We start from the raw sequence: 12538 nt of genomic DNA, 5'->3' as shown, positions 1-12538 counted from the left end.
CTTCCAGGTGGAGTGTCAGACAATTCCCGGATCTTGTGTATCTTAGGGAGCATGTAAAAACATGATTACCTAGGTCGCTGGGGTCGTGTTTAAGGACCTCTGCTCTACTAGGTAATTCTCCCTGCGATATCAAAGACTGGATTGTCTGGTGGACTCTGGTGTTGTTAGCAAGTGTTGGGTCCGAAGTCACTTTCTCATAAAATATCTGGTCACTCAATTGCCTGTGGCCCTCAGCTCTATAGAGCTCAGCGTCCAAACAACTACGGCCCCTCCTTTATCAGCCGCTTTGATCACTATATCACGACGTGATCTAAGTGATCGTACGGCAGCCCATTCAAGACGGTGAGGTTAGACCTCTTGATAGGTGTGGGTCGTAGTGCCTCTATCTGTCTAAGACAAGTCTGGATAAACAGGTCGAGTGTAGGGGACTTGCCAGGACTAGGAGTCCAGTTTCTTTTACGTCGTGAGAAAGCGGCAAACGGATCCTCAGGGTCACGGTCATAGTCATGGTCACGTTCATCATCTTTGAAGTGATACTTCAAGCGTAAAATACGCATGAAGCGACGTACGTCCGACTCAATGCGGGACTGGTCGGACGTTCTTCGCAGTGGGATGAACTTGAGACCTTTCCTTAAGACCGATTCCTCTGCACTGCTCAACTGGATGGTCGGGGGGACAGAAACCACCAGCCGGTGGTTGTTGTGGTTCCTACTGGGGGGATAGCTCCAACATTATCCATCACGTGGGTGGGTTCGCTGGTGGGTGGGGTGAATTGATCGCTTCCAGACTGGTCCCCGGCTGTTGGAGGGACTCCCAAACCACCAATGGTGACTGGCTGGTTATGGGTGCCATTAAGAGCAGTGGGGCCAGAGGAAGGTTCAATGGGTGAATCCACCGATGGGAGTGTTGCCGAATGGGAAGGGAGGTTATCGTCAAGATGTGTAATTCTGTTAGGAAAGAGAGCATCTATTTTACTGGTTTTGACATAATTTAAGCATGCATGGTAATGTTGATTACATAAATGTATGAATAACCTAATGGCTTTGTAAAGTAAATGATTATGATAAGTACGATGCCTCAAGCATGTGGAGGATGTGTCGATGGTGTGTGTTAATTTGGATATCTGTTTGCGAAGGATGTCTGTAGTAAGTCTAAGTCGTTGCATGGCACACTTGGATTCTAATTCCAGAAACTGGGAGAACTGGGATGAGGTTAGAGAGCCTAAAGAAGGGTGGAAATGTGAAACGAATCCTTTAGGGCCGTGCGTTTCCTAAGGCAGTACATTAAGAAATTCAAGTGGCTGCTAGCTCGAGTTTTATAGAGGGTGGCGTGGGCGAGAGTGTAGCCTACTTGAGATAGGTGGATAGGGAAAGAGGAAAGAAACGTACGAATGTCCCGTAAGGAAGAGCGCAAGGATTGCTTGGGAGATGTATGAGGCATGGTGAAAATAGGGAAAGAGGGCGAAAGGCTAAAAGGATGAGTAAGGTAATCAATAAGTATAGGTAAACTGGAGAGGCGAGTGAATGAGAGAAAGGAAGGGAGGGATAGACTGTGGTAAGAGAGAGGTAGTGGTTGAAAACGTGGGTGTGGTGAAAAATAATGCTGAGATGTAAATGATAAGGAGAGGGGGGGGGGGTAGTGTGCTAAAAGAGGTAGACTGGTAGGGGAGAAGAGTGTAAATAAATATATAAATATGAGAGTAATGAAAAGGTGATGATAGTGCAATGTTGGATAAAACTAGAATGATAAACTGAAAAGTATATTTAAAAAGTGCAACATATAGCAGTACAAATAAAACAGAAATAAACACTATACCTACGTAAAGTACTAGGTAACACGGATGGGGACGGTCCAAAAACACGGTATGGCAGCAGAAGTATAATTCAAGTGAATCAACGAAAAAACTCAAATGAATCAAAACGGAAAAGTAGAAAACGGTAAGGGCTGCCTGAAGCCGGTGATCGTAAAATACTAACGAAAGAGTGAAAATGGAAAGGCTTCGTATGGGAACAAAACAGACAATGGACGTTTCGGGTACAAACCCTTCGTCAGCACAACAATACACAAATAAACGTGGAAAACAAATAAAATATAATGAAAAATAACTTGTATCGTCTGTACTCAATGGTGGTTGCAGTATGAATGAAATGTTAGCGTGGCGTGGGTAGAGGATAGGGTGCCCCAGGGGGTGATCTAATTGATAAGCAAAGGTCAGCATCAGGGAACAGAACTTTCCAGACTATAATGGAGAATAAAAGACATATTGGAGTAGTAGTAGTAAGTAGTAGTAGTAGTAGTAGTAGTAGTAGTATAGTAGTAGTAGTAGTAGTAGTAGTAGTAGTAGTAGTAGTAGTAGTAGTTGTAGTAGTAGTCGTTGTAGTAGTAGTAGTAGTTAGTAGTAGTAGTAGTAGTAGTAGTAGTAGTAGTAGTAGTAGTAGTAGTAGTATAGTAGTAGTAGTAGAACGCTGTAGTGGAACAGTAGGGGGGGGGGGTGGAGGGGGCGAGGTGAAAGGGTCACGGCGGAGGTGGGGGGGGGGGGGTTTGTTGGATGAGCGAAGGTCGAATCTTCGCGAAGGAACGATGCGATAGTAAAGTGGAATACACCAATAAATAGATAGATGGATAGGCAGATAGATAGGTAGATGGTCAGAAAAGAGGGAGAGAAGGGAGAGAGAGAGAGAGAGAGAGAGAGAGAGAGAGAGAGAGAGAGAGAGAGAGAGAGAGAGAGAGAGAGAGAGAGAGAAATTAATAAAAGAAAAAAAAAAGAAAATAAAAATTAAAAAAAAAATTTTAAAAAATAAAGAAAAAAGGGGCGGGGGGGGGGGGGGGGGGGGGTGGTTTGAGGCGGACCGGTAGAGAGGGGAATCAGAGAGAGAGAGAGAGGGGGGAGGGAGAAAGAGGGAGGGGGGGGGAACAAAGAAAGAAAGAAAGAAAGAAAGAGAGAGAGAGAGAGAGAGAGAGAGAGTACTACTACTACTACTACTACTACTACTACTACTACTACTACTACTACTACTACTACTATTACTACTACTGCTACTACTACTCTACTACTACTACTACTACTGCTACTACTACTACTACTACTACTACTACTACTACTACTACTACACTACCACACTACTACTACTACACTACTACTCTACTCTACTGTATAATACTACTAACACTACATATTTTCTACTACTATCTATCTATCTATCTATCTATCTATCTATCTATCTATATCTATCTATCTATCATCTATCTACTCTATCTATCTACTAGCTAGCTACTATCTTATATACTGATTATCCACCGATTCATAGTCATCTACCTTCCTAGCTCTCTCTCATGTGTCCAATCATCCACTTTTTCATCCATTAATATACATATGACCCAGCTATCACTCGCTGTTTACTCGCCTCTCCTCTCCACCTCTCTCCTCCCACCTCTCTCTTCTCTCTCTCTCCTCTCTCTCTCCTCCTCCTTCCTCCTCCCCCCTTTCCCTCCCCCTCCTCCCTCTTCTCCTCTCCCTCCTCTCTCTCTCTCTCTTATCTTCCCCCCCTCTCTACTACCTCCGCCTATCCATCTATCTATTTATTGGTGTATTCCACTTTACTATCGCATCGTTCCTTCGCGAAGATTCGACCTTCGCTCATCCAACAAACCCCCCCCCCCCCCACCTCCGCCGTGACCCTTTCACCCTCGCCCCCTCCCACCCCCCCCCCCCCCCCTACTGTTCCACTACAGCGTTCTACTACTACTACTACTACTACTACTACTACTACTACTACTACAACTACTACTACTACAAATACTACTACTACTACTACACTACTACTACTACTACTACTACTACTACTACTACTACTACTACTACTACTACTACTACTACTACTCATACTACTACCATATGTCTTTTATCTTCCATTATAGTCTGGAAAGTTCTGTTCCCTGACGCTGACCTTTGCTTATCAATTAGATCACCCCCCTGGGGCACCCTATCCTCTACCCACGCCACGCTAACATTTCATTCATACTGCAACCACCATTGAGTACAGACGATACAAGTTATTTTTCATTATATTTTATTTGTTTTCCACGTTTATTTGTGTATTGTTGTGCTGACGAAGGGTTTGTACCCGAAACGTCCATTGTCTGTTTTGTTCCCATACGAAGCCTTTCCATTTTCACTCTTTCGTTAGATGAATAAATTGCATCATTGCTTTGCTTTCTTATCCATATTTTATGGGGGCCCGCAACCAAGAGAGAGCAGATATTTTGGAATGTTTATTTCTTACTCATTTTCTCTCTGCCTGACCTAGAGTAGTGCCAGAAGACAATAGAGGATAAAAACCTTTAGCAGTGATGGAAGTTGAATTCGGGACCAAACTTATCTGGCATCCACCAGTGGGATGCTTAACATTCAATGCCATCCATCTCCATCAAAATAAAAGCAGCTTCAAACGTTATGTCAATCTAGAACTTACTAACAACCACAATGGTGTCAGAACGAGGTAAACAACCAAGACTGCAGAAGTTAAGTGAGCGAATGGGATCAAAATCCTAGATGATCTATCTGATTGTACCAATAGATATGATTTAGGAGTATCCAATTATTTCATTATTCATGAACTAAGTCTTTAATCATCAAAGTAAGCATTTATGGGACAGTGTGGCTCAGCGGTCCTGCCTTTAATTCGTACCTTAGAGGTACCGAGTTCGAATACCCACTGCGCTGTGTGGCCTTGAGCATGTCACCTTGCTCTAGCTCAATTTGTGGCACTGCACTGCGGCAGATGCCTGGGTTATTCCAGTCTAGAATAGACCTTCGAGACAAACTTACCCTAAGGATTTACCCTAATAAAGGGAATTTTATTTTATTTATACAAAAAAACACAAAAACTTCAGCTTTCATATAACACAAGATCCACCAAATATGCTTAAAGTTCTTTACAAGAGCTCCCAAGCTGACAGCAACATTGAATATGTCAGACGAGACATGCAGCCTGTAACGAACTATAATGATTCTTTTCAACAGAAACAATGGTGTTACTACCTGAGTATGGTGAGAAAATATAAATAAAGAGTCTTTTCAAACTTGCACCATCCACAGTAGGACTCGAACTTACAACCTTAGGTCAAAAGTCAAGTGTGACATCATTAGCAACAGAGGAAGCCATTTCTGCTATACTCTTAACAGGTGATTTGTACTGTCGTAATGGAAATTTGGTTCCATATGGCCAGCTGGAGGATTATATAGATAGAATGCGCTTGGCCAAGGAGTTCACAACATTGCCATCCGAAAGTATAACGGATCAACACACATACTCTGTGTAACCATGAACTTTTATAGTCTGGTTAATACAGTTTAGTGAGAACAACTCACAAACGCGGATGGCAAAAACAATAACAAAGGCCTGAGTGACGTCATCTGCATACTATCTATAAAGCATTGATAAACGTTTTTAGCATGGAGAAAATATGGAAAAATCCCCTATATAAATGTAAATATGTCTGACTCACTTGAAGTGTGTCTGTAGATAAGAACTCCAAGGGTACACCATCGGGGTGGGTCAGGAATCGATAAAGGACTGATCCAAGTTCCTCGGGGAGATCAGAGTTGTCTTCCCCTGAAATTTTTTTTAAAAACGAAAATTTTGTAAGTGTTTTACTTTCAACTCACTAGTTACTAAATTGTCAAAATAAAACAATAAAAAAATAAATAACACTGACTCGAGAGCAGCCATGGCAATACATTGCACATCGTTGCCTAGATTTTGATGGGTTAAAACAATCATTGTTGTAAGGTTTCAATTTTAATTATCAATCATAAAATCAAGCACATTAAAATGAAAAAGGTACTTCCGTCAACAGTTTTAGTTTTCCATTTTTACGGGGGGTGGGGGTTAAATATTAACAGTAGAAAATCTAAATAAGGTCGGGACATGAGGATTATGACCGGTAATACCTGGTTGGTTACGAGATCTCTTGATGGCGTAGGTCTCAGCACTCCCCAATTCCAGCAACAGACCTCCCAGTACGCCAGCATTGTCTTGGAATATATGGTGATCTAACAATGCTGACAGGGATTTCTCTACAGTCTCCTGACCACACAGATGAAAAAAGATTGCATTCATATAGTGTTGATTTAAAGAAAATACCGAGCTCTAAGAGCTTAACAATGTTTTATTATCTCTCTTGATAATAGAACGATGTACAAATACAGACATGCAGCCTGTGTCACACATAAGTATAAATTTCAGATAATGCAACTTTACTCTAGTGACATCCAAACCTAATGTCCATCTGCAATAGAATAAGGAAAATGAGTGTAAATTCCTTCCCTCAGGGCATGTGGGTCCAAGACCGTCCAGCTGTAACTCAGTGACACACAAATATACATAAAGAGCATTTCTGTCAAGAAGATGACACCAATATTTTTGTCATATGCATACTGTGGATTACAATCTAAAAAAGTAAACATTACAAAATGAAAAAGCAAGGTTTAATTTATTTGACAAATATTTTAAATTCATTCGTAGTAGTTTTATACACCATTTTTTATTAATTTTATTTTGGAAGTCAGTGTGACTGGTGTTATGGTTAGCACACTTACATACTGATGTAAATACACAATGGTTGGCCATAGGTCTATAAGGTTTTTACACCACCAAACTGTTCAATCAGCAATGAATGGGTGACTGGGTTTCTTTTCATTTTCTTTTCACTTACTACTTGGTTAGACATTGGCAGTCGAAAAAGCAGTGTTATATTTGTAGGAAGAGGAATGAAAAAATATATATATATCACGGAAGCAGTGTTCTGGTTGCAAATTTTGTGATTGTATTACTCCTTTTTCATAAGGAAGTTAAGATTAAATACTAATCCCAGGAGGGATTGTCAAGCACCAAAAGGCAAACACTCCAGCGTGGATGGTCCCCAGACAGCGTATAGGGGGTAGCTATGAAACAGCCCCGGACCAAATCATGGGAGGAAGAAAAAGAAATATCAATGAATCAGCATCACTTAGCTGTAAAGTTTATGATTCGTCCAAAAGAAAAGTTCAAAAGAGTTGATGCTGGCACAGGTTTGTTTTGAGAACAATGGTATTCTAAGGGTTTTAAAAAAAGCGCTTTTGTGGACAAGACATAAGACATCAGACATTGAAAACAAATGAAAAGAGATGAAGAAACCATTTGTATGTTAGTCAAGTACTCTATCAACTGAGCTGTTAGAAAATGTGACCTCTTCGAGATAAAAATCACCTTGGGTGTTGTTTTATTCCACGAGATTCCAGCTGCTGTGACATATCCGGGCCATGAGAATGGATAATGATTGAGATGTCCCTTGCCTGACCAATCACAAACCACCATGCCCAGAGCACCGTCATTACCCTGGACAGACGACATGATGTTGCATGTTGCTGCCTCTGGACACCCTGCCAGACTGAAATATGATGGTATAAAAAGTATTTCTATTATACAAAAGAAAATTTTTAAAACTAAAATAAAGAGCGATAAAGAAAAATAGTAATAGTTTTTATTTTAAAACAACAAGGCCTGCTGAGTATATATTGGCTTCTGAGGTGTTAAATGAACAGACAATGGCTTGCTACCAGAGGTAAACTGCTTGACACAATGCCAGACACAAAAAAAAGAAGATTTAAAGTTAAAGGAAAGGCTTTTGTTCTACAGGATGGCACATCGGGACTGTTGCTCTTTTTGACACAGATTAAAATTGCATCACATTTTCTCTTTTTTTCTTCAGAAGTTGAGATTACTTATTATTCTAAACCAGTGACCACTTTGGCTTTCCTTACTGCAGCATAAAAGTAGTCCTTCAGAGCCATAAGGCTCTTGGAGCTGGAGTTTAGCCAGGTTTCTATAGTGTGAAACAGACAATAGAAATTGCTGGCTACTCTTTGGATAGGGCGCTAGTCTATAGAAAAGTCCTTTCCACCAGATCTAACAGACCCGGCCGCCTAATCACTGCAGGGTAGACAGGGAGGTCAGAAAAAATCTCAACTGCACCCGGGAACAATCTTGGTCCCTTTGATTGTGAAGTGAGTGTTCTACAAACTGAACTATCAAGAGCCCCCCCCCCCCCATTCCTTCCCCCATCATGAACATGCTTGTCTTTTAAATAAATAATTTTATGTGGAAATGAATTTTCTGTGGTATCGCATGAAATAACTGAAGACCTGCCTCTTGTGCCCAAGAGAACAGCAGTGCAGGAAAACTGCATCTCCTGATTTACTCCAATAGCTGCATTGGCTGCCAGTGAGCCAATGCAATCAATACAAATCAGTTACCATTGAGTTCAAGTGCTTGGAAGGCTTGTCGCAAAAATAGCTCTCCAATCTCGTTGAACAATATGTCCCACAGCGATCGCTTCAATCGACGAACGACCTCCAACTGAAAACATTACGCTGTAGAGTGAAGGCTGGTGAATGTGCATTTCAGCATCTTGGTCCAAGACTGTGGAATTCTCTACCATATGAAATACATTTACCATCTTCACTAGAGGATTTTGAGCAGCGATTGAAGACATCTTTATTCAGACAGGCTTTCCTTTAATTATGGGTAAGATTGCATTGTTCTAGATAATGTGTTAGGGCTCAATTTTGTTATGCACGCAGAGCCCTCCAGATGAAGGAATGTGTGGCACACTATAAATCTAAACCATTATGTGGTTTCACCATTTCTTATTGTAGCTCCACGGAAAAAAGGGAGAGGTTTAAGTTAAAAAATTCATTTCTGTTGAAAAAAATTACATAGCCCTGTGCATTCAATACAAATGTATTTACCTGTTCCATGCAGCTGTGCCAGGAAACACAAAATAATTCATTCTGGAAAAGACAGACAAAAAGTATAAAGGGTTATTTTCAAATTTCTAAGCGCTATATATAATTCTTCAATGAAACTTTTTCTTGCAATACTACCAGTGTTCAAAGTTCATCAATATGAATCAAAAGAAAACAGACAAACAAAAAATATATTATATATATAAATTTTCATAATATAAAAACCCTATCAATTTTTTTCTTCAGGGACAAAAGTAAATTTCAATATTCACCCCGAGAGATACTTTATTACTTCAAACTTCCAGGACAATCCAAGAAGACAATAGTCATCCCTGACATCATCTATATCCTACAAGAGAAACACTTACCCAAGTTCCTCTAGTGGTAAACAACACTTGGAATAATCATGATCAGCCTGAATGGGAATGTAAGAAATATTCCTAGAATATTGCATAGCAAATTCAGACCGCTTTATATAATTTATATCCATGCACATATGTAACCAGCCTCAGTATAGATTATATTGTTGAAAACGTCTGCTAAATCTGCCTTGTTGGGAATGATCATAATATGTTAAAATGCTAAAAAAAAAATTAAATCGAAAGCAACCCCCCCCCCCCCCCCCCCCCCCCAATCGAACAAACTAAAGACTTTATATTTCTGATCATGGGTTTTCTGCTTCATCTAGGCTATAGAACCAAAGTGAGATATAAAGCATATACATGTGCATTATCAATCCATTGTGGACCATTAACGTCATATTGCAATGTATACATGAATGTATGATCTCTCTATTTAAAATCCTTTCAGTTTTCCTTATCCCTATACTGTTGATTTTGATTATCCAACGTCTTCTCTTAAACTTGTGCTTCTTACTTGTCTTCTTCTTCAAATAAATCAACTGACTCAGACTGAGTTTTACTGAAGATGCACATATTCGACATTCACGACAATATGCCATGCATAAAGCACCAGTGGCCCAGCATTAAGTGTCTCATAGTACAACAAAATCAAGCATTATTGTGCATGCTCAGTGACCAGGTTACTGACAGGAGTGCATAAACAGTGTGTCCTTGGGAAAGCCGTTAACACTACTTGACTCATAGGTGAAATGAATGACTGGATACAGGCAGTGATAGATATTGCTAGAGTTCAAATACATAAAGGACACATGACAGGTAAATTGTATATGGAGCATTGGTTTGCATAGGGCCTCCTGGAGAAGCAAATGAAGCATTGTTATGTGTATAGAGTATTGTGAATCTGTCGAAATGTGCTACATAAATGTTCAGATTTATCTATTTTTATAAAATGATAGGACATTCAAGTAAATGAATTATAAAATACAAAATGTACAATGTAGAAAGTTCATCGCATAATGCAGTAGAACTTCATCTGCATCACCCCCAAAACTTTCAACAATTATGTATCTGTCCTGTTCTGGTCACAAAATGTATTCCCCTTTAGCAACCTTCATAGACAGAAATGGGTTGGAGTGACAGACAAAAAACAAAAATAAATAAATTTAAACAACAAAAAGCAAAACCATTTCAAGGTTAATTTATACTCCACCAAAATATATAATTGAAAATTGACTGGATGGTTTTGTTTGAAATACGTATAAATATTGATGGGTACTTGTAAGAATGCAATTTGGCAAAGAGTAACATTTCCTTGCTGTCCGTAAGTTCAAGGCCTATGAATGAAAGAAAGAAGTGAATTGCATGCTCGTACCTTGACAGAATATTCTGCAAACACAAGACCCGGAGGCAGACGTTGAAGTAGACCAGTGTTAAGGTCATGGAGAGGATAGCCGCACAGTTGTAATGTCTGGGATGATTCAAGTGGTAAGTATCGTAAAACATCACCGGCACTCAGACTGTCCTCCGTGGCTTCAATAAGAAAACTGCTGAGCCTTGGACCGACACTCACAAATCTGAGAGAAGTGGGAGGAGTGAGGGGATATGGGAAGAAAAAGTGTTGTTGAATCAAATAAAAAATTGCAAAGCAGGCATGGATGGAAAATAAATCTGAATAGTTGTGAATCACGGTGCCAAAAAGAAAACAACAAAGCAGATGGATAAAAAATGAATTAATTAAAACCAAAATGAAAGAAAGAAAGAAGCATTAAAGCAAAACAATTAGCCATTCTTGTCTAGAATGTCATGAATTCCAAGCACACAAAGTATGCCAAAAAGGCAACTTGTACTGTGTGAAATGATATCCTGGATTCGGTAGCTTCCAGGACAATAGGAATATAAATGATGCAGATCTTACCAATGTGAAAAATAAACTATTAAAGTGAACATTTTATAGAGTGTCTGCACCTAGCATTTACCTCATTATTACAAGAAAACTTGGAATGAAATTGAGATACTAATTAACAATGATCATCAAGCTTAACAAAGGTTTACAAAATGAGTTAAAAATTTACAATTCTTTCCTGATTTTTATTTTTTGTAACTTTGTGCATTGTTGACGAGATCGAAACACTTTTATAACCTGGAAATTTATTTGGGGATTTGGTTTTTGGATTGACTAGGTACGAATGACATAAAATGAGTATCGAAGATATTAAATTATAATTTACTGAAAAGAAATTTTAAAAAAAAAAAAAACTTTTTTACTTTTGGATAGATAAACAGTTAAAATGACAATTTAAACCATTTTTTTAACAAACCGTAAAATAACTACATAACAATCCTTCTATATTTTATTCGCATTTTAATGGTTCAATTTAAAGGAGTTTGTGACACTAAAATCAAGATTTAAGTATTTAAGGTAATAGCAAGTTGCAACACTGGAAATTGCATTGAAAGGATATAAACAAAAAGTTGAAAGACAATTAGCCTTGCAGTGAAGTGACTAAAATATTTCCCTCCTAATAAAATATAAAATAGGTTCTTTACTTTAAATCTATAATTGGTATGATAAAAATACATTCAAACGTTTCTGTATCTTTTATGTGTTGATTTCGTAAGATCTTTAAACGTTGTGTGCTTCGTTTGTCAAAAAAACTTGATTCATATTAATAATTACCACCATTGTAACCATTCATAAAAAACCCCCAAAAAAACAACAAAAATAACAGAATATTTTCAAGCCTGTTCCCTACCCATTCAACTTACTCTGGACTTGCAAAACAGGCGAGGAAATCCTGGAATACAGGGTAGAGTTTATTGAGGTCTTCAAACTGAACCTTTGGTCCAACTTCTACAAGGGGAATAAGCTGCATGTGGCGCACATCGCAATAATCAGACAAGTGCAGCACTTCACTTAAAAAAAGAAAAGAAAAGACAAGATTGAAATTTCATTTATTTTTATAACTCTTACAGTTGAGCAGTTTTGTGGTCTTGTTGTGTCGGACTTGGCCCCGACCTATAGGTAAAAGGTTCGAATCATGCTGTGGGCAGCTCAAAGTGGAACCGTACAAAAGGTTCTTTATTCACACTTTCTTATAATACTAAGGTGTAAAATGTGCATCTGGCTAGGGACAGAACTGTCTTTGTCAAAAGAAATTATTATAAAAGTCTCGTCCTACATTTTTGGCCTCAAGGCGGGAGGGAGGAAGGGGGCGAGAATAACAAAGAGAGCACCACTATAACTTCGCCTGCACACAAGGGTAAGACAAGGCCGGCACCCAGAAACATGGAAATTTGCTTTGGGCATACTGAAAAAGCATTGAAATGTTTTGCATGAAATACATTGCTTATTTTCTATTTATCTAAATGGATTACCAAGAAAACATTA

At 39.0% G+C, this 12538-nt stretch overlaps 1 protein-coding gene across 1 annotated transcript in view; it reads right to left on the bottom strand.

Moving 5' to 3' along the window:
- Window positions 1-12538, bottom strand: part of LOC144965959 (uncharacterized) — a 47192-nt gene that overhangs the window by 8000 nt on the left and 26654 nt on the right. The window contains exons 14-20 of the mRNA XM_078901868.1: window positions 11917-12063; window positions 10523-10724; window positions 9157-9203; window positions 8792-8833; window positions 7251-7431; window positions 5954-6089; window positions 5509-5615 (exon numbers count right to left, since the gene is read on the bottom strand). Coding sequence (XP_078757994.1) covers window positions 5509-5615; window positions 5954-6089; window positions 7251-7431; window positions 8792-8833; window positions 9157-9203; window positions 10523-10724; window positions 11917-12063 — 862 coding nt within the window. The remainder of the gene's footprint in view (window positions 1-5508; window positions 5616-5953; window positions 6090-7250; window positions 7432-8791; window positions 8834-9156; window positions 9204-10522; window positions 10725-11916; window positions 12064-12538) is intronic.

Source organism: Berghia stephanieae, chromosome 1 (genome assembly GCF_034508935.2).
Source record: "Berghia stephanieae isolate SIO BIC M18660-M18661 chromosome 1, UCSD_Bste_1.3, whole genome shotgun sequence".
NCBI classification, from domain to species: Eukaryota; Metazoa; Mollusca; class Gastropoda; order Nudibranchia; family Aeolidiidae; genus Berghia; species Berghia stephanieae.
The sequence above is the reverse complement of the archived record's forward strand: the minus strand, read 5'-3'. Positions and strand labels throughout refer to the sequence as shown.